Source organism: Sphaerodactylus townsendi, linkage group LG11 (genome assembly GCF_021028975.2).
Source record: "Sphaerodactylus townsendi isolate TG3544 linkage group LG11, MPM_Stown_v2.3, whole genome shotgun sequence".
In the NCBI taxonomy this organism is placed as follows: domain Eukaryota; kingdom Metazoa; phylum Chordata; class Lepidosauria; order Squamata; family Sphaerodactylidae; genus Sphaerodactylus; species Sphaerodactylus townsendi.
Genome location: NC_059435.1, coordinates 67,647,657 through 67,669,613, shown reverse-complemented (window position 1 = coordinate 67,669,613; position 21,957 = coordinate 67,647,657). Strand labels below are relative to the sequence as shown.

At 42.6% G+C, this 21,957-nt stretch overlaps 1 protein-coding gene across 2 annotated transcripts in view; it reads left to right on the top strand.

Moving 5' to 3' along the window:
• Positions 1-1,940: 1,940 nt before the first annotated feature.
• The window catches only part of UBE3C (ubiquitin protein ligase E3C), a 58,478-nt gene continuing 38,461 nt past the window's right edge, over positions 1,941-21,957 (top strand). The window contains exons 1-11 of one of the 2 annotated variants that reach the window (XM_048511284.1): positions 1,941-2,087; positions 2,236-2,332; positions 6,736-6,789; positions 8,733-8,807; positions 9,508-9,654; positions 11,525-11,640; positions 12,152-12,309; positions 13,436-13,589; positions 14,729-14,949; positions 16,029-16,183; positions 18,413-18,600. In XM_048511284.1, the coding sequence (XP_048367241.1) occupies positions 2,267-2,332; positions 6,736-6,789; positions 8,733-8,807; positions 9,508-9,654; positions 11,525-11,640; positions 12,152-12,309; positions 13,436-13,589; positions 14,729-14,949; positions 16,029-16,183; positions 18,413-18,600 (1,334 nt within the window). In that variant the 5' untranslated portion in view covers positions 1,941-2,087; positions 2,236-2,266. Of the gene's footprint in view, positions 2,333-6,735; positions 6,790-8,732; positions 8,808-9,507; positions 9,655-11,524; positions 11,641-12,151; positions 12,310-13,435; positions 13,590-14,728; positions 14,950-16,028; positions 16,184-18,412; positions 18,601-21,957 lie in introns of both variants that reach the window. The other variant, XM_048511283.1, reaches the window with a different exon arrangement.

The window sequence follows — 21,957 nt, the reverse complement described above, 5'->3', positions numbered from 1 at the left end:
GCTCCAGTGAAGTTTTTCCGCTTAGCCCAGTAGTTCTCAACCTTTCTTCACTTGTGTACTGCTTGGCCACCCATTTCCCTAAAACTGTGCCACCCTATTAGCAAACCCATTATGGGGTGTATCCCCAAACATTCTGGCACATACCTTTGGGGATACACGTACGGTACCCCAGGTTGTGAACCACTGACTTAGCCAATCAATTGTTCCTGAAAATCTCAACTGGCTGTCAAATTAGATCTGTGTCAACACAAAAGAGAGTTTGTTCTGTGACCAGGGTAGGTTCAAGGTTTTGAGGGTCCCTGGCCTGAGTACTTACATTTCTCTTTCTGCCCCTGCACCCCATGCCCAGTGGTGGGATTCAAAAATGTTAGTAACAGGTTCCGATGGTGGTGTGATTCAAACAGTGGTGTAGCGCCAATGGGGCTGGGCGGGGGACGACAGGGGCGTGGCCAGGCATTCTGGGGGCGGGGCTGTGGCAAGGACGCAGGGCGCGCGCGCCCCAGGTGCAGTTCCCCTTCGCCCCGCCTCTAGATTCAAATAATGACTATTTAAAGTATTAAAAAAGCAATATACCAAAAGGTAGTGTATTATTTCTTTTTAATATATTTATATTGATTGATTTTAAATAATAACATAAGTAAGGAGAGAAACCCAAAACTGTTTACAATTGTTAACACATTACAAGCATATCTAATTGTCTATGTCTCTCAACCCCTCCACTAAACTCCTATATTGCCTCCCTCCTTCCCATATTTCCCTCCCTCCCCACTTTCTACTTCCCCTTCAGATTCCTATAACTACTTTGTCTATTCCACTTGAAAGAAAACTAACAGAGGGAGAGATCCAAAATCCTTAATCTCAAAGAGTAGTTTAAACTCCTCTCTTTCCAATATAAATTTCAAGGGGAAAAAAGAAAATGAAAAATCTTTACCTATAATACTTTTCCAACCTTTATACCAATGAACAACAGAAAAATAGAATTACTATATATTGTATTCTTTCATACAGTTCATATACATAAGAAGTGCCATGGGGTCAGGGGCCCTGAAGTGATTTTGCATCCCCCACTTGACAAGATTTGTTGTACCCAGGGACAGAGATTACCCCCTAGTGGAGTTAATCATTAATTAGGAGGCCCCTAGTGGAGTTAATCATTAATAACCGGTTCTCTGAACTGAGAAAATTTTAGTAACTGGTTCTACCGAATGGGTGCGAATGGGCTGCATCCCACCTCTGCCCATGCCTGCCTGTTCATCATTCTCCTGCCTGCTCACATCCGTTTCCATCTCTGAGGCTCACAGCCTTTTTGAAATTTTTTTTTTTTATTTCAGTAATGTTCAGTGCTGCAACCGAGTTCACTGGAGCTTTGCAGTACTTAAAAAAACCAAAGCAGGGAGGCGGGACTGTGCTGGAGTAAGCAGGGAAACAGCCCCAAGTGTCAGTGCCAGTGTGAGTGGGGTTGGATTAAGAGCTGGGTTCAAACGTGTATTCAGATCTCTCCTATAATAGCTATGACATTCTCTAAGGCACACGTGTCAAACTCGCGGCCCTCCAGATATTATGGACTACAGTTCCCATCATCCCCTGCCAGCATGATGCCGGCAGGGGATGATGGGAACTGTAGTCCATAACATCTGGAGGGCCGCGAGTAGGGTGACCAGAGGACAGCTAGTCTCCCTCAGCCTTCACAGTGGATAAAGAGAACTATATAGGATGCTCCTGGAGGAAAAGCGATTAAAAAAACCCTACTAATGAATGTGTGTGAGAGAGAGAGTGACGTTCCCTCACAGGAAGGAGGAGCCCCTAAAAGGGGCACAGGCCACACAGGGCAGGGAACCGCCACCGGGCAGGCCGCAGGGCCGGCTCCAGCCCCGCCTCCCCACTCGTCCGGAGACGCGCTCGGGCTCGGGAGCGCGCGACTGCGAGGCGGGAGCGCGCCTAGGGCCCTGCAGTCGGCGGCCATCTTCTTTCAGGAACCGGCTGATTCGCCACCCCCCCCCCCCCGCCCCCGGCCCTTCCGCTCACTGCAAGCCGGCCTGCACCGGAGGGAAGGGGGAGGCCCGAAGCGAGGCCGGCGGCGGCAGCAGCCCTCGTAAAGCGGAGAAGGGGCAGCAGCGGGGCGCCCCAGCGGTCAGCCCCGGGAGGGGGGCGAGGCCGGGCCGGCGCTTCCGTCCCGGCTGAGGCGGAGGAGGAGGAGAGGAGGAGGAGGCGGGCGGGCGGGCAGGCAGGGGCTGCCCCTCTCTAGATGGGAGGATAAGCGGTGACCATGTTCAGCTTTGAAGGGGATTTCAAAACCAGGCCCAAGGTGTCTCTCGGAGGAGCCAGCAGGAAGGTAAGTCCCGGTGCCCCCGCGGGCTCCCTGATGGCCCGGGAGAATCTGTTTTCTCTTGGCCCTGTCCCGAGATAAGCAGGCGTGACTAAGGAATCCTGGATTTCATCGCCCCTTGTTGCCACGGGGTTGAGCCTAAGAAGTCTGTCGGGGTGTGTTTATTTCCCTTCCTAACCTCTTTTTAAAAAAAACAACCCCAAACTGCAGCCACCTCTCAAGGCGAGAAGGCCTTTCAAAGCATCTGATGCATTCAAGACAGTTGATGTTTTTGTTGCGATGGGTGGAGGTAGATGTCTGGAGGTGGGGGGGGGGGTTTACTGGTGAGACTTGCATGAAGCAGAGGGTTTTGGAAGAAGCAAACGAGGTGCAAAACAAGTCCCTTAAAACGCCCTGAAAAGAAGGCAGTCTGGCCCGCTTCACTGTGTCTGCAAAGGCTTCTTTGTGGGGGTTTGGGGATAGGGGCTCCGTAATGTTGACTCTCACTACTTTTACCTCCCAAGAAGTTGAAATATAAGTCAGTGCTGGGAATAGTCAGTGTAGGTAGATGGGCGCCTCTGCTGTGTGGGATTGGTAGGAAAGATTGCAGTTTGGGAAGGGGAGTTCAGGAATGCAGTCCTTATGCCTAACAGTTCCTGAATAAAGAAGGGAAACGGTAGGATCTGGGACAAGGTATTCATTCTTCACTTGTCTTCTAAAGAAATTAACAGAAAGGCTGAATTGCTGAAGCAAATTGTATGGTTATGAAAGCATCCGTCCCCCTTTAGGTGACATTTAAGTTCCACTTTCTTGTTAAACTTTCCTATTAGCATCATTGTTGTTGTTGTTTTAAAAAAACCTATCTGTTTAGTACTGATAGAGAGGCCCATCTGAAGTATTCATTCAGTGGGTGGCTGCCCCAGTTTCTCAAAAGTAGACTAAAAATCATTGGAAGCAAGAGAAGAAGCGCTAACAGATCCTCCTGCAATGTACTTTTGCTTTTGTATTTAAGAATGGTGGAAGGCCTGATTTTAAATCCCCTTTCTTTCACGAGGGAGGCCTTGTAGATCTCCTAAACTTCAGTTTTCTGTCCATGCAGTGGGAGTAAGAACGCCTACTCCATAGGATTGTAATGCATAAGGATCAGAATGCTGCCTCTCCCAAAGCAATACAAAGCTAGGCATTGCTCATTTGCTTATGTTAACCATGACTGCATATGTATTTAAATTTGTCTATTATTCGATAACCGAGGTGAGCATTAAAAAAACCCAGAACTGGCGAGACTGAAACACTATGGAATCAGATTGTAAATGCTCAAAATAATACAATTTTTTGTTGCTGTGGTCATGAATCTTTGGTATTGTGTAAAATGGATTGTTTAAATAACATATGTCATAAATAACACAGCACTCTCTATGCTAGGCAGCATTATTTAAGATACAGTTTCATGAATCTCCTCTACATCATAAATATATTAAGACTGGTTTTTTTCTGAATTACGAAGGAGCTATTTTATTTTCCTGATAAATCTCTGGCCTGAAAGCCATTCGGGTCATATAAACACATTGTTCTGTGCACTAAAGATAGAATAAATCTTCACATTTAAAAACAGCTCTAAAAGGAACATATTGTAGGTGCTTTACATCTTTGATCATCGTATTATGGGTGCTAATAGTAGCGCTTATGAACCATGCTTCTTCCTCCAGAAATGGGGGCAGGCAGGGGGGGGGGGAGATGGCATAATATATTCAACCCTGCTGTTGAAATCACTGTTGCGTTTTAAACAACAATGAAAGATTGGGAAAAGTACTTAGTAATGCAATGCGTAATGTATTAATATTTTTGAAACGAATATATTTGGATGAAGTTTTTGATTCATGCTGTGCATATACTGCTGCTGTGAATCGGGATGACAGTGGCCTTCCTGATTCTGCACTTTTGTCATATTGTCATTTAAAATCTTAATAGGAAAAGATCAGAGAATTAGTACTATAGTTTGTATACAAGACTATACTAAGTATAGAAATGCATCTTCAGTGCATTTGAAATTTAACTTCTCTATTAGGAAGTACAGTTCTTTTAAGTTCAATCTGAAGAAAATGTATAAGCTATGGTTTAAGATATGACCTGAATTCTGCTATCCGGTTCACACAGGCCTTAGTGCAGGGTGGGTTGGTTTTAAACTACTAACAGAAAATAGTGATTTAAATAATTGATCAAGATGATGAAATGCATTGAGGAATTACATCTACTTGGATAAAAAACAGATTTCAGTACTTATGCAGCTGCGCTAAGAAAAGTAAAGCAGAACCCTGTGGACACTTATTTAGAAGTAATTCCCCTTGAACACAGTTTAAAGATCAGACTGTAAATGTCCATAATTTTTGGTTCATCAGTGTTTTCCTTTGAGGTGGAAAATAAATGTTGGCAGTTCACAAATATTGAACTGAACCCAATAGAAGTGTTCAGGAATTTGAAGGCCGTAAAATGGATCATGTGTTCTCATTCCCATCATCTTGCTAGTTCTTCGTCTATAGGACAGTGATAAATACAATACATGAGGGAATCCATGCTTGCCAGTTCCAGACTTCCCTTTCCTCTTTAAGAACCCCTACCCCTTGTGTCCAAGTACTAACATCCTCCTGCTGGATTTTCACAGGAGAGGACAGCAGCTGTGAGGTACCTGCAGGCATCCAGGGCAAGAACATCTGAAGGGGGTAGAGGTGGTGGTGATTACAAATACTGGCTGCCAGTTAAAGACCAAGTTTGTAGACTACTGAATATATACCAATTTCACATGTCGAGTTTAGCCTCCGGGGATTTTTGGTGCCATTCATCATTTTTAGATAGAAAAGCCCCCTTTGTGTTTTGTAGATGATCAAGATTTCTCATTTAATTTCTTAAAAAGCGTTCTGCTTCATCAAAGATTTAGCTTTTTCTTTTCTTAGGAGCTGCCAAAAAGGTCAATTGACCTAGAGAAAATTGATTGACCTAGAAAAGTGTTTCATACAATGCATGATTCATATTTATGTCTACTGGATATATGAAGTCCACTGTTTATATAATTATAAAAGGGCTTAGATGAGTTTTTAAAGAATGGATCTACCAATAAGTGTTACCTGAGGAGGGCCTGTGGGTTCAGTTGTTGGACGCCACCAACACAGTTACTGAGAGACAATAGCAGGGGATGTCAGTAGCCTTTATGTTCTGTTTGTGAGCTTGGATAAAAAACAGATTTATGTTCTGTTTGTGAGCTTCCCAGAAGGTCACTGGGAATCAAAATGATAGACCAGATGGATCTTTGGTCTGATCTGGTGAGGCTGGTCTTACATGATTGACACAGCAATTCTTCATTATTTGAAGGATGTAAATGCTGAAATTAGCAGCACTTTTGAGTAAATGCGTTCAGGATCACAACAAAGGAGATTCGAACAGAGGCTCTTCTCAGGGCATGATAGATACGTTTGACTGGGTCTAATAAATTTCTTAAGAGGGAGCTTCCATTGAAGAACATTAAAACAATTCAATTGAAAGACATTTCTAGCATTTATCCCATATAGTGTAGCTGTTGCTTCGTGCATCAGTCTCTGATGCTGCTGCTATGCAAGGTGTGAAACAGAGTTCAGAGTCTAATATAATATCTGCAAGTAAGCAGATTGACATACTATACAAGACTAAACATGACTCAACACGAGTAATCGAATTACAAATCTCTGTGGGATTTGTTTGCTTCTGTGATTGGTTATTACGGGGCTGTTTTCAATTGTTGATAGGCTTCATGAAAGCCAATGAAATTTGCTTAGCTCATTTCCTTTCCCGGTATACTGACCCCTTCTATGAACTGGGAAGTCTTCAGTATTGGACAGACCTGCAGCTGAAATGTTAAGCCTCTTGGCCTGCAGGTGCCTGACTCCCCCAGTCTCATGAGAGGGGGCACCACAGGCAGCCCAACATGGCCCTGGGCCACATATTGGGGACCCATGCAGTATAATGTTACTTTGTTTGGCTTTTGCTTTCTGAATTTTCTTATGGATCAGTATGGCTCCCTTTTTTGTATCACACACAATTTCTTGATGTTTTGAAAAGTAAAGTTAGTATCATGAAATGTGTATGTTAAAAAACAAAACACTTAATAAAACTTTTCAGTATCTCCATTCGAGCAGGCTTGCTTGCCTCTATAAATGTCTATTACTCCTTTGGGTGGACTAAATTAAAATAACCTGAATCTACAGATGTCATCATTTTCCTTGGAAAAGAATTCCAAGTTTAACTAAATGTCTCTAGCAGACTTTTGCTTTTTTTAAATAAAGGGCAGCTTTAAGACAACATATAAGTCTTAAAAGAGACTTATATGATCATCTTTCCAACAAGCCATTTGCCACCTACATTTTTTGTATAAAGATGACACAATACATTGTGTTCTTTTCCAGGAGGAAAAGGCATCGCTTTTACATCGTACACAAGAAGAGAGGCGGAAACGAGAGGTATGATATAAGTACAGTCTTGTGGTATGTTTGAATTTTATGTTATTTGGGTTAACTGTACAAATGGAAGGGTTTTGTGTTATCAGTTTTCTGTACTGGTAACTAGTTTATTGTTCCCTTTAGAACACAAGCTGTGCCTTAGCAGACTGCAACAATTATAATATTGGGGAAAACATATGATTGACAGCCTCATCCCGGGGAGGGGGAGGGACAGCTCACTAGAACCAGTGTGAGCTTGCATTGGCACATTTGCCTACCCCACCAGCACATTCAGCTAATCTGCTGGCAGGTTGGGCAAATTGGGAGGGGGGTGGGCCCCACAGACCCAGAAGGGAGACTGGCTATTCTAGGCTGCATTGGTGTCCAATCAGGTGCCAGTGCAGGGAGAGGTGGGCCAGGGTGTTCCCGGGGGTGGAGCCAACTGTAGTCGGCACCCATCGGCCTTTTGTGTTGCAGGCACTGTGGTTGGCACTCCAGACGTATGCCACCGGCATAAGTCCATTCAGCCCTATGGAGGGCTTTTGGCTGGCTGGGGATGTGTGTTTTTCCTGCCTCTTGACACTGCCCAAAAGCCCTCTGGAGTCAGCAAGATAGCACAATAGCAGCTCCACATCCTGGCATTTCAGACTGTGGATGGGGCTGCCTGTCTGTTGAGGAGACAATCAAGCACAGCTTTTAAAAATGAATATCATGAAATTGCAGCATTGACCTCAGGCTTCAAGCACTTGCAATTATAGGTCACTAATTGATGATTATGTATTCTTGGAAGAAACCTTTTCCTACAGCATAGATGAATATAAGTATCATTGCTCAGCTGTGCAGTATTGAAAAGCAGTACCTGCTTCTGAGGTCGTGGTTGATTTTGCTTCCTGTAACATCCCTCCATTTTGGGGGTTTGTCACGAGACCCCCTTTTCTCATTTGCTGCTGAAGCTCCCCATTCAGCTCCTTGTTTCCTTCTTTTACTCCCCTGCTTCTCCAGATCTCCTCAAAGATATGGACAGAGCAGAATATAAAAATCTGCATCAAGAAGTCTAATTTTTGTTCTTAGGGCAGCCAAATTTGATTATATATGACACATACACACAATTTACTCAGAGGTGTAGATCCAAGAGGGCCGGGGGGTGCGTGACACACCAGGGGCGCACCCCTGTGGGGGCGTGGTGGGGGCGGGATGGGGGTGGGGCGGGGGACGCACCAGTGCACTGGGCGCTTTCCCCCCTTGCTACCCCTCTGGACTTACTGTACCAACTTTCAGGTCTCTGAATTGAATAATTTGATTGGTTTTGATCATGATCTGGGGCCACAGCTGTGGAAGAATTAATGTATCCTGGAACAAGTTAACACATGAATATTGAATGTGGGGAGTGGAATTGGTTTGTTAGCTAGTGGATGCTTTTTCGGTTCCTGATCAGCAGAAGCCCTGCCCAGGTTTCTATTTGGCTTGAATGTTAATCTTTAAAAGTTCGGAATTGGGGCAGGGGGGAGTGAAAAAGGGGAAAAAATCCTAAAATGGCCAATTCTGCAATAAATATTACCTCAGGTGGTGGGTTTGTGGCTGTACATAGTATGAAGAGAGACCTGGAGATAGCAAGAGAAAATGCACCTGTATCAGTGTAAGGTGTGATAAGCACCTGACTTCTAACAGCTTGAACAGTAATAGAATTTTGTGCCTGGTGAACGCCTGCTAAAGCTAAAGAATACTTGAAAGTCTTGCATATTGCATACGGGTCATAGTCATCTTGACTTCAGCCTCTCACAAGGTACTGCATGGGGTCATACAGGTGGGACAAAGTTACAAACCCGCATGAGTTTATGTCAGGCTGACTCAGCCACTGACTGCCGCTACTGATACTCCACTATGATGACTTTTGTTTATAAGTGGTCTATCCTGTTGTCTGCAGTGCAGCATGTTTTATTTACACCTATGTCTTGTCTTCTTAGGAAGAAAGGAGAAGGCTGAAAAATGCGATAATCATCCAATCCTTTGTGCGGGGGTACAGGGACAGAAAACATCAAGTAAGCATTTTTGCATCATTAACCATTCTAAATGTGGAACTAAATTTCATGTTCTGTGATCGTTTTTTTCTTTTGCAAACATGGTGGTTGGGCTTGCTATGTTGGATTTGAAGAACAGTGGGACAACGTAGAGAAGATGTTTTTATAAGCCCTTCTTTTTAATTTTCCCATTTGAAAAAAAACCCACCTAATATGTGGGCAGTCTCTCTTTTCTCTGGATTAGTGGGAGCTGATGTGTACTTGGTGATTGTATTATTACTTTTATTTATGAATGAATGAATGACTGGATGACTGGATGACTGGACAGGCCATAACTCTGAATTACTGCATTCTTGCACATGGTACTACTGATAGGTTTCATTTTATTCATTGCAACATTTTGTTTGCAGTTATGCAACCAAGATGTTATTTATTGCGACACCAGAGTGAGTCTGTAGTTACATGAAGCTATTGTTGTTAGGTGCTGTGAGTCCTTTACAGAGGGAAAAATGGGTCAAAAATGTGTAGATGTTACAAATTGTGGCCAGTGACCTCAATGCTGGAGAAAGATTAAAAGCCTGACATTTGAAGTTTTATGCAACTGTTCATTGTGCAGCTTGTCAATTAAGGCTGCAATTCAAAATGAGTATGTTGAAATCCTTGTATAGGCTAATGTTTGGTAAAAAGTTTAATTAACTTATATTATTCTTGAATTTTAAAGTATTCCATTCAGAGGAGTGAATTTGATCGTTATGCTAATTTAGCACAATCTGGAGGAACTTTCTCCACTGCCAATGGAGCAAACCTGACCCTTTTAGTTCGGCAACTTCTGTTTTTCTATAGACATAATGAGGATTCCAAACGTTTGGTGAGTACTGAATATTCTTTATGTTTGGGGGGTTTTTTTGCATTTCTAAACTGATTTAATTTTGAATTGCTTTAGTTATATACTTCTGCTTTGCTTGTTACCCGTTCTTTACTTAAGGGGGTGTTGAATCCAGAGTTGTGTGGTGATGTTTCTGCTTTCTAAAGAAAAGCTTTTGTCTGCCCACAGTCCCTAAAAAACTTCTCTGAGGGTTGGGAGCGGGATCTAGAGCAACATCCCAGGAGGCACAAAGGGCTGCCTCCTGATGAAAAAAAAATCTGTTTCCCTATAAAAGCAATTTTCACTCATGTAAGTGTGCTGTGTTGGATTTGATCAGGTGTTTGGAGCTGGGAATGTGTTTCGTCATGCAGTACGAGCTGCCGGTGGATTTTTAGGGTGATTAGTAAAGTGACTGTCACTCAGTAATGAAATCTGTAAGGTATGGAGTATACCTGCTCAATGAGAGCAAGGTTATCTGGAAATGGGAATGTGATGCGGGGGAAGGGAACAAGATTATCTACTGAGGAATGAATGTGATTTCCTCGAAAGGCAGATACAAATGGTCTCATAAAAATTTACCATTAATGCTTATGAAATAGCACATGCGGGGAAGTGTTGTGACTCGGTGGGAGAGCATCTGGTAGGTATGCAGAAAGTTCCATGTTCATTCATCAGCATCTACAGTTATAGGAAGTTCAGATATTAATGACCACTGACCGAATCCTGTTCACAGTACTTGTTGGCTATCCCTGCTGTCTGGAATGAACTGCCTTCTAGTTGCGTTCAGAACTGTCCCCAGCTTTGCTTGGATTTGAGTGGAGACGGACAGTGCTTTCATTGTGTCTAAGCAGCATTGAATTTCCCACCATCCCTGAAGGTCAATTCTTATGGAATCTTTCCCGTAGTGGGCTGAGTTCAAGGGGGAGAGGATAGTTCCTTTGGCATTCCATAGATTTTCATAGGTGGGAATCTGAGGCCCGCTTTCCAAGACCGGACCAATATTACAGCGCTGGGGGGCTGCTTCGCGAGCCGCGACCGCCCTCGATGGCCTCCCTTCAGCGGTGCAGAATTTGGCGCTGTGTTTCCCAACCTCGCTCCCCGAGCGAGGTTGTTAGGAAACAGCGGTTTCCAACCGCTGCCGTGCGAACGGCAGCGGCTGGAAGGCGCCATCCCTCCCCCCTTTCCCAATCGACTGACCGTCTGGTGCGTCACCGAGGCCGGGGGACACGCCCCCCTGCCCTGTGACTCTGGAGCGGTCGTGCAGGGCGGGGGGGGCGTGTCCCCTGGCCTCGGCGACACGCCGGACAGTTGCAGGGAAGGTACGTCGATCGGGCGGCGGCGCGGTGCGGCGCCATTGTCCCGGTAGTTTCTGGGATAGTTCGTGCAAACGGTCCCAGGGGGGGTTGGGTCGGTGTCATGTACGCTGACCCAACCCCCACTGTGGCCGTGCGGAAACGGCGTGAGAGTTAGAATATTAGCTTGGAAGCTTCAGATCTTCCCAGGTTCAGATCTAGTCTGCTGGTTAGTAGTGAGTGCTTTGTTTATGCACGTGCAGTAACATGTTTCTTGAAGACACTGGGCGAGTTCCTGTTTTCTGTGTAAGACTCTTTAATCACCTTTTTTGGGAAAAGTTATTTCCAGAGCTTTTCCCACAAATATTCAGACTGTTCTTGTTACAAAGAGCTCATGTCTTTCTCAGTGGTCTTGGTAAGGGGCTTATCTCCATGGGAGGGCCAAGGGGAATTTTTGTTGCTGTTTAACCATATTAGGTTTTGCATTAGATCTATCACTGTCTGGTTCACACACAAAAATACCCCATTGGTCTTTTTCAACAGTGTTTTGAAATATAACTGTGTGAATTTGCTTTTTCCAGATATGGATTTGTCAGAATTTGATTAAGCAGAATTCTCAGTTTGTGAAGCAGCTTGATGGCCCGGACAAACTTACGTGCCTGTTCCAGATCAAAAGGCTGCTGGGGCTCTGTTGCAGGTAAACAAAAACCTTGATGGTAGAATGAAGCATTTCCTATAACTATCACTTAAACCTGTGCTATGCCTGTTAACTACCAGAGCTTGGAGAACTTGACCCCTTTCATTTATGTAGGCAATTGCAGAGCATCACAGAGTGAGTTGGGTTTAGCCTTTCATACCTACCTAAGTCCTGGCACTAATGAGAGAGCCAGAGTGGTGTAACAGTTAGAATGTTGGACTCTGATTTGGGTACCAAAGTTCAAATCCCTGACAGTGATGAACCTCATGAGATGATCATGGACCAGTTGGTCTGAACCTGGCAACTCATAGGGTAATGGTAAGGATTAAAAAACCTTCCTGCAGTTAATGTCTGTCTGAGACTGAATTTTTTTCATGAGAAGGATTGTGCTTTGTGACCATCCGTCCATCTCCAGGGGTCATTTTACATTTTCTTTTTAGAAATGTAACCCTTTTCTAGTAGGAGGGCAGGTTTCTGTACCATTGGAATGATACAATTTATTTCCCTGCAGGTTGCTGCAAAACTGCAGCGATGACAGTCTGAATGTTGCACTTCCTATGCGGATGCTTGAAGTATTTTCTTTTGAGAATACCTACTTGCCTGTTTTACAAGATGCTCACTACGTGGCATCCATCATTGAACAAATCTTGCACTACGTGATTCAAAAAGGTTTGTATCATTATTGGCTTTCAGGTCTAAACTAACTCCAGGTGTCTAACTGCTGCCAGATGTTTTTGAGCTATGTTTTGTCTGTAAAACAATATTTAAGGGAAACAGATTGTGCCTTCGAACATGCTCGTTATAATAAAACGTTACATGTCAACTGTACATAGACTTGTATCCTGGAAGTTGTTAAAGCAATCCTCACATACCTCCTTGTATTTCACATCTAATCTGTATGTGGATGCTTGAAGTATATATATTTGCTGTTTCAGAATTTGAAATCTTTGTGATAAATTTCCTCAGTGTTAAGAGATCATGGAATGTCAGTTCAGGTTTGATGAACTATAGTAAACTTTTATAGGTCCTGAAGAGCTAATGCTTTTAAGTAGGACTATCGCTGCCCTGAGCCCTATTGGGAAGGGCGGGATATAAATCTAAGAAATAAATAAATTAATATGTTAATCAAACTAATTCTGGATAGGCAGTGTGTATTTCTTTGTTGCTAATTTTCAAGTTTATTCTTATTCTTCTTAAGTTATAGGCTCTATTCAGACATTAGGAAGATACAGAGATTGGTTTGTTTGGACACAAATCTGGCTTGTGCTTCTTCTGTTTTCTGTTTGCTCACGGACTACAGTTGAAGACTTCCTGAATTCAGGAATTTTCTGTCAAAGTCCAATTTGTTTTAACCTCTGAATGCTGTTACCTGTCAAATGGGAGGCTTTTCCTTCCCCACAAACTTGAGCGGATTCCGCATGGGGTGTGAAAACAGTGGTGGGAAAACAGTGTAAAATGGTTTAAAGCACTGTAAAAGAGTTCACACCGTTTTCAAACTGCTGTTTTTGGCCCATTCGGAATCCGCCTAGGATTCTCATCCTTTTATGTGGAAATAGATGGTAGAGGGTATGCATGACAAACCAGGGTTATGCTTGTTCCAAACTTAAATGCTTATTTCTGACATCTGAGTATTATTCATGACCTTTACATGGTCTCTAAGATGCCACAGGACCTAGTTATTCTGCACCAGACTCACATAGCTAACTCCAGGACCATATTAAAGTGTTCATTGTCATCACAAATTAATTTTGACTTATAATAGATATCTCTGTTGGAACTTTGTTTTTTCTTTCAGGATACTACAGGTCTCTTTATCTGCTAATAAATAACAAGCTTCCATCAAGCATAGAGTATTCTGATGTTTCTCGGGTTCCTATCGCAAAAATATTGCTAGAGAATGTTCTGAAGCCATTGCACTTTAATTATAGCTCCTGTCCAGAAGATGCCAGGTAAGCGCATGACACCTTTTCAGGGTTTGTGCTCTGAGTACTACATCTATGTCTCTGTGTTTAGTGTTAGAATCTGCTTTCTGTAGTAATGTGCAAATTGGTGGTGCCAATTAAAAGAGAATTATTGCACAGGCTTGATCCTACCCATTGGCGAAAAAAATGTGTCCATGGAATGGATATTTGCTGCTTTCGCTTTCCTATTGCACATGTCTGCATTCTTGAAAAGGTGCCCCGGGGGCAGAGGTGGGATCCAGCAGATTCTCACAGGTTCCCGAGAGTAGGTTACTAATTATTTGTGTGTGCCGAGAGGGGGTTACTAATTGGTGATTTTGCCACGTGATTTTTGCCTTAGCTACACCCCTCCTCTCAGTAGTAGCGCCGCAAGAACTTAGAAGCAGTCTCCGCCAGGAGAGGTACACGCGGCGTGCGTCAGGCAGCCATCGCCGGCGCCGGCATTTGTTTCCCACCCAAGGACCAGCGCAGTGGCTGCGTCCTTGCCACAGCCCCGCCCAGGAATGCCCCGCCCCCGGAATGCCCGGCCACGCCCCCGTCGTGCCCCGGCCATCGCCATTGGCGCTACGCCACAGTTTGAATCCGACCACCATGGGAACCTGTTACTAAAATTTTTGGATCCCACCACTGGCCGGGGGTCTGATACCACTTGGTAACAATGTGGGGAGTGATGTGAACAGTTGCAGCAAGTAGCACATGCTTAGCAATATAAAAAGCCCCCCCCCCCCCAATCCCATTTGTTTCTAAGAGACCCCAAAGTCTCAGGGGCAGCTTTTTGGATGTACAGGAAAGCTTGCATTCACCTGTGAGTTCATTTCAGTTGTGGAGTTTTTGCTCTAACCCACACAGCTTTGTGCTACATCAACTTTCTTGTGACTTAAGCATCGTCTGGGTGCTTTTCAGTGGTTTTATTCAGCTAAACAAATAGGTAAACAGTAGTGGGGCAGAAGTTCACTTCAAGTAATCTGACAAGTGGAATCTCACAGAATTAATGAAAAATGTTGCAGTGTACTTGGTGGAGTGAAACGTATGTTCAGACTTGCACGTTTGACCACATTATGGATGCAGTTGTGAAAAGTCAATCTTTACCTTTTTCCTGAAGAGAAACATTTCTTTACTTGCTGCAGGCAACAGGTTTTTGCTGCTTTCACAGAAGAGTTCTTGGCGGCACCTTTTACAGACCAGATATTCCATTTCATCATTCCAGCGCTTGCAGATGTGCAGACCTGTTTCCCTTATGAACTCTTTCTGAATGCACTATTGTTAACAGAAAGCCGACGTTCAAGAAAAAGCGAGAGAGCACCATGGCTTTTTTACTTTGTTCTAACAGTTGGCGAAACATATTTAGGTATGAAAAACACATTTGATCTATTTGATCTATGGAGGAGAAGTCAATTTATGGCTACCAATCTTGATCCTCTTTGATCTCAGATTGCAAATGCCTTAACAGTCCAGGTGCTCGGGAGCAACAGCCGCAGAAGGCCATTGCTTTCACATCCTGCATGTGAGCTCCCAATGGCATTCACCCTGCATGTGAGCTCCCAATGGCACCTGGTGGGCCACTGTGAATAGCAGAGAGCTGGACTAGATGGACTCTGGTCTGATCCAGCTGGCTTGTTCTTATGTTCTTATTGGAATGTCCACTGTGTAGAGTATATATACTGTGTCTGAAATATCTTGTGGGTGATAACTTGTTCATTACTTATGCCTGTAACTCTCCTCTTGTGAATTAAAAAGAGAATTTCAACCTAAACCTCCTTTTTGTTGTTAATAACAAGATATGCTGTAAAAATGATTCATACACACCATGTAGTGGTTTATGTTGAACTTTATTGATATTTTGGTTTTGAGTCTGGATGTTTATGGGAGAAATGCTTTGTAACGTAATCTTTTGGACTTGTTAGTGAACCTGAGGGGGGAAAAGAGAGAAGTATAGTTTGTTACATTAGGTATACTTTTTGTATTTGTACAAAGAATTATTTGTGATAAGACTGCCTGGTTGTATGAGAACTTAAAGCAATTGCTGCAGAATGGTTATTAGGTTAATCTATTGGTGCACCTGCTCATGGTCATCAGGATAGTGAACTGGAATTTGAGCTGGGAACATTTGAGCGTAGTGGCCGTATTAGTTTTAGTTGTTTGACTGCAACTTTGCATTTTAACACCAACTCTGCTTCCCCCCTTTGATGTCTGTCATGTGGCCTTTGTGCAATATCAACTTCACTCCTTCCACTTCAACATATATTAGAATGCTTTCTCGCTATCGTGTATGTTATATAATAAACCATATACTGTTTGTGTGTAATTTGAAATGGGTACTTTCAAGACATTCTCTTTGTAAAAGATTGGGAATGTACATTAATTTTCTCTGCTCCTTGTTTCAGTATACCGTATAACGCCTTTAATGGTAACTTTTTATTAATGCAGGGTCTCTTTCAGAAGAAGGGCTCCTTGTGTATTTACGAGTACTCCAGATGTTTCTTTCTCAGTTACCTGTATCCTCATCAGGTACAAACTGTCAGGATTCACCCAGTGACTCGGAAGACGAGGATGAGGGAATCAGTAAGATGACTTCCATGCCTGTAAGTATTGAATGTCCAAAATTCCATGACAGCAATACTAAAGCTGCATCCACAGCACCTCTCCCTCCCCCTTCAATGTTTTCCCACAAGTCATTCTGTTTTGCTTTGATCCTCTTCCTTAGGCCAATTGATAGATTTACTTGGACTCTGTAGAAAGCATGGAAAACCTTGTTTAACATCGATTATTCAAGCACGCAAATCATAGCTCTGGTCTGTAGCATTTTCCCTAGTCCCAAGTGTGCTGTTCCAGGTTTCTTACCATGGCTTTTATAAGGCTAGGCATGTCGATTGCAGCCCAGTAGCGCATTACACAGGTGGCTACATAATGTGATGTGATTTATTATGGAAGAGAATGGAGCTCCTAACAGGGACATAGAATTTAATGACTGTTCACAGATCAGCCGCAAGGTTGTGTATAAAAGCCTCCCTGTTCTTTGTATGGATTTACTTACAGATATTGATGTGTCAGTTTCAGTTAGTGAAAAAATCTTGAAGCTACTCATCAGACATGACAAAATAGGTGTCATCGGAGGATTGGTTTTTCTCCATTTCAGCACATATTTTAACAGTTCGAATCATTAGGAGTTATTAACTGTGACCCATTAACAATGCATCCTAAGCAAAGTTGCCTTTTGATTTCCTTGCAAGTTTCTTAATGTTTTGGAAAACGTGCTATTAAAGTTGCTCAAATGCGATTGAGCCCAGGGTGGATTCAGATCACTTTTGTCTGTTGTAGAGTCTTAAAAACCTACTGAATCTCCACAGACTATGTCTTCAATGGCCAAAGTGCATAAAATTAGATAGTTAAAAGCAAATATAGATCCCCGAGAGTTCAAATAGAATTAATTGTTGAATTTAGCCAGAAAATAATTTTCATTAATTGACCAAAAGTGATTAGGTGAAATGTTATAGAGCGAGAATGACAATGAACTGCGAGGGGTCACCCTTAGGCACGTGGTGGGGCTTTGCGTAAGGATGGCCCCTCGCAATTCATTGTCATTCTCGCTCTACAGCATTTCACCTAATCACTTTTGGTTGATGACTGGAAATATATAATATGTATGTCATGATCCGTCATCTCTATTTAGGTTAAAAATTACTTAAAGGCATTTGTTGCCCGTGTATGCATGTGTGCAAGTAAAATGAACTCGGAGTGTTTGCTGGAAAGCCATTTAAATTAATTGAAGGACTCCCCATGGCGCCACGCTAACGTCTTGCTCCGAAATTCCTTGCTGTGGCCCGCAAAATGGAATTGAAATGTTTTAGGCCTTGTCTGTGTGGCAGCTGTCTGATCTGTTGAACTGGTATTGTGGTACTAAACTGGAAACCTGGAGTTCGTCAGTGAAGACGGTTTGCCTTTCTCTTCTTTGATATGGGAAGTCTGAAAGAGACTGCGCAGCTGGTATCTTGTTTCCCCGAATATAAGACATCCCCTGAAAATAAGACATAGTAGAGGTTTTGCTGAAGCGCGAAATATAAGGCATCCCCTGAAAGTAAGACGTAGCAAAGTTTTTGTTTGGAAGCATGCCCGACGAACAGAACACAGAAAAATAAGACATCCCCTGAAAATAAGACATAGCGCATCTTTGGGAGCAAAAATTAATATAAGACACTGTCTTATTTTCGGGGAAACACAGTACTGATCTATGTGTGGTTTTCTTTGGTGTGGGTTGGCAAGTACTGAACAGTGTCATCCCAGTCCGTCCTCCCCACTTCTGTAATGTGAGGTTCAGAAACTTATTTGCGCATTTCTGAGTCTTCTTAGCTGATATGATGTGTCAGTGATGGCTGAAGGAATCATTGTGCTTTACAATAAGAATTTTGCTTCTTGCACATTGATGAGCCACCTTCAAAATGTTTAGAAACCTTTTGGTTTTGTAATAATATTTTTATTAATTTTCTCAAGTCTAGTTTAAAAACAGATAAGAAAATACAGTACCCATAAACACACTCTCTCTCTCTCTCTCTCTCTCTCTCTCTCTCTCTCGCTCTCGCTCTCTCTCTCTCTCTCTCTCGCTCTCTCTCTCTCTATATATATATATATATTTTAGTTCTAACACATTGGATCTTAGAATTACAACACTGATATCATTTAGAAAGAACATTACATAGTTTCAAAATTCGTTATCTTCTAACCTTAGTTCTGCAACGAGGGGAATCTAAGCAGTCGTTTATATCTTAACCAGTAACAAATTAATGTTCTTATAAAAATATTTTGTTCAATTACAGGGAGATGGGAGAATATCAGTCCAGTACGTAACAGAAGAGTGTCTTTCAAAACTGGATACAAAACAGCAGACAAATACTCTGTTAAATATGGTTTGGCGAGATTCAGCTAGTGAAGAGGTGTTCACACTGATGGCCTCCATCTGCCACACTCTGATGGTGCAGCACCGGATGATGGTGCCAAAAGTCAGGCAAGTGCCAAGGAATTCAGGATGTATTTTGACAATCTCTTGTGTGCCTCTGGCATCATCTTCCCCTTTCTTAGCTATGTGATACTAAAAATGTACTGTCCAAGTGCTCTGGAGATTAAGTGTTCCAGTACCCAGCACAAAATTAAAGGGGAGTGGTCATTGGGGAAGACACTTTTGATGAAACAGAATGGCCGTCTGACTGCTCTGAAAAGGCACTATTTATTAAAATTATATCCTGCTTTTCAAACTGTCTGGCTTCCAAAATGGCTCACAATTCACATCAGTAACAATATACAACTTTTGAATCTTACATTCTTGCTGGGAAACTCTTCAAAAGCAAGGTGTGTTGTGTTTTGTAACTGCTCGTACTTGTGGCTTGCGTACAAAGCTTTTCGTACATCGTTCAGTGTGCAAGCTTTTGTGTTCCCCAGAACTCTTGGTCAGGCTGGATAGTGCAAAAATAAAAAAAGATGTGGGGCAGCAGTTTGTGTTGAAGTATAGTTGAAGATTGTGGTACCTCTCAGAAATGGTAAATGGAAGAGTGAGTGTACCAGATCAAATATAAAATTACTGAGAGCACCATAAATGTTCTTGGAATCTCTGGAATGCTGTAAAACAGAATTAATTCCAACTGCTTTGTAAACAATGGTATAGCAAACTAATTGGTGCTATCTGCTTAGCCTGCTGGTGTTTATAGCTGCTCAAGGAAGTAAGATGTCAGTGAAACTGTGATCACTTGATTAGGGTAATTAGTTCTTTGTCAACTGATTGTGTTAGAGCAGGATGTGAGATCCAGAGATCATAGCCAAAGTTGAATTAGTACGCTTGCTTTTATTGCCTTGGATAGTAATTACAGGATTTAAATGCACCATTGCTCTGACTTTCGGTTTATTGGTGAACTGTGTAGAAAAGGTGCTTAATGAGTGAAGCTCTATAGCCTTAATTGTATGGCTACAGCCTCTATTTCCTCCAAGGAGCAGTGTTTTAAAATGCTGCCGTTCTTGATGTGAATATGTCAGGCTTTTATGTTTTGGTTTTGCTCCCAAGTTATGAAATGACCAATTTAATTAAGTCCCTTTCAAGCCTTGGATGCCCCTTTTGCCCAAAGCTGCAACAAGGGACCGACTTGGATTTGTTTCACTGCATCTGGCATCCTAGATACAGACGAGGGAACTTTTTTTTCCAATAAAGACCTTTATTGCACATTGGCATATATGTTATAAAGACAAAATATACCATAACACAGACTGACAGACAAAACCAAGGAGGCTAAATACAGACTAAATATAGACTGAGAGTGCCTTAGGGAAGAAATCACATCACCACCAAAAAAAAGCTATATCAATCCCACAGAAATTTGGCTTTTTTTATTCTGCTGCCCACTTAACAAATCTGGAGCAAGCCAAATAATTCTACTGCCTTTGTTTTAGAATGCTGCTGTACATTGCTGGAATGAGGAAATTTTAGTAAGTAATCCTTGCTATGCAAAGAGCTGTCTACAGAAAGGCTCCTTGTCTATACTGTGCTTAAAAGCAAAGGGTATCTGTCCTTCTCTGTGGTCAACTTGCATCTCTCAGGATTTTTTTTGTCATTACTTTAAAAAAATTCCTCTTTCTTAAAAAACTCCAAAACAGCCCCAAAATAGTGTTGGTTCTATTGGTGCAACCCACTCTTTGTAGACAAGTGTTTTAGGTGAAGCAACGTAATAGTTTGCAGTTGACTTTCTGGAAAGTTTGTTGTTTGCGGAAGATAATCTTGTTTTTATTGCTCTCTGTTCAAGTTGCCCTTGTTATCTTTATCTGGTATGTTAAACAATATATAACACCGTAGAAATGTGCCTCCTGTTTAGGCTGAGAAAACAGTTGCCTGCAAGGGCTTGTTAAGAGTGCAGTTCTTTTAACTGTATTGTGGCTGCACTTATCAAGCCAAGCCAGTGAAATAGAGTATTCCTGATCCTTTTAGCCATTTGGTAGATGGAGGCATCCTTACACCCCCCTCCCCCCCAAAGGGGCTAAGTCAGGGGTAGGGAACCTGCGGCTCTCCAGATGTTCAGGAACTACAATTCCCATCAGCCTCTGTCAGCATGGCCAATTGGCCATGATGGTAGGGGCTGATGGGAATTGTAGTTCCTGAACATCTGGAGAGCCGCAGGTTCCCTACCCCTGGGCTAAGTCAATAAAGGCGCAGAAATCAAGTATGGGCACAGTATATTGGCAGCTGAGTCTTAATAGCTGCGGCAAGAAAGCTATAACTCCCCACTGTTCCTGCTTGGGGAAGGTCTTAACGTTGCACATCAGAGGCCAGGAAGCTCAGAAGTTGTGGTGAAGGTGTTGACACCTTGACTTCATTTGCTAGAGAGGGACAAGTTATTTCTTTGCTGTGAGAGCACAGCTTACTGCATAGATTTAAATAATTACAACCGGGTTTGAGCGCTGTGACATTTCTGTAAACCTGGGGAAAAGGGAAGGGGGAAGGCTGATAGTACTTTCCAAATACTCAGTGAGAATTCCATCATAATCCGGCTTAACACCAAAATGTCATTAAATAGCACCATTTGGATCCTACCTGAATTTTCACTGGCACAAAAGGGAGGGAGAGTTAGTTTGCGCAATTCTTACTGTAATCCCAGCCCGCATGGCTGTTTGTCCACAAAGGTTCTGTGATCACTGGCATAGCCATTTTGGGCCTTTTATGCCAAAATAAAATCTGGTAGGTTCCAGAGTAACATGTCTTGCCTGCAAACTTATCAGGAGAGAAGAAATCTCTCCTGATGTATTTAGATGAAACACCAGTTTCTTATCAAGTTGCCATTTTTTTATTCCTAGAGTGCCATTCAGTAGGAATCTAGTGACTCCTTAAAAATTAAAAAAAATCTAGGAGAATGTTTCATGGACTAGATTAGAGTATCTTGCTTGATTGCATCTGAAGCAGTGGGCGTATGTCACAAAAGCATATGCTAGAAGAAGGTTTTGTTGGTCTTTAAGGTGCTACTAGACTCCTGTTTATTTTTGCTGCCACAGGCTAGCTTAGCTTTTCAGTTCTCTTCATTTCATCCAGTGTTCTGTTTCATTTTTTGTCAAATTAATGTTATTTGACTGCCTTCTAATTCCATTTTATGTTCGTTTAGTGCCTCTTACCAGGGAGGGAAGCTCAGATTAGACATATTTCCGCAAGTTTAACCCCAAAGTGAAATGTGAATTACTGCTTTTGTTCTCCTTCATTAAGATATAGCCACGAGAGATGACTTTGTTTTATGAAGAGGTAGGAGTTCATGCTTCATCCGCTGTTCATTATGCCTGCGGTAGCTGCACGCCATGCCGCTGCAAAATTTACTAATTTTTTTTACCAGTTTAATTT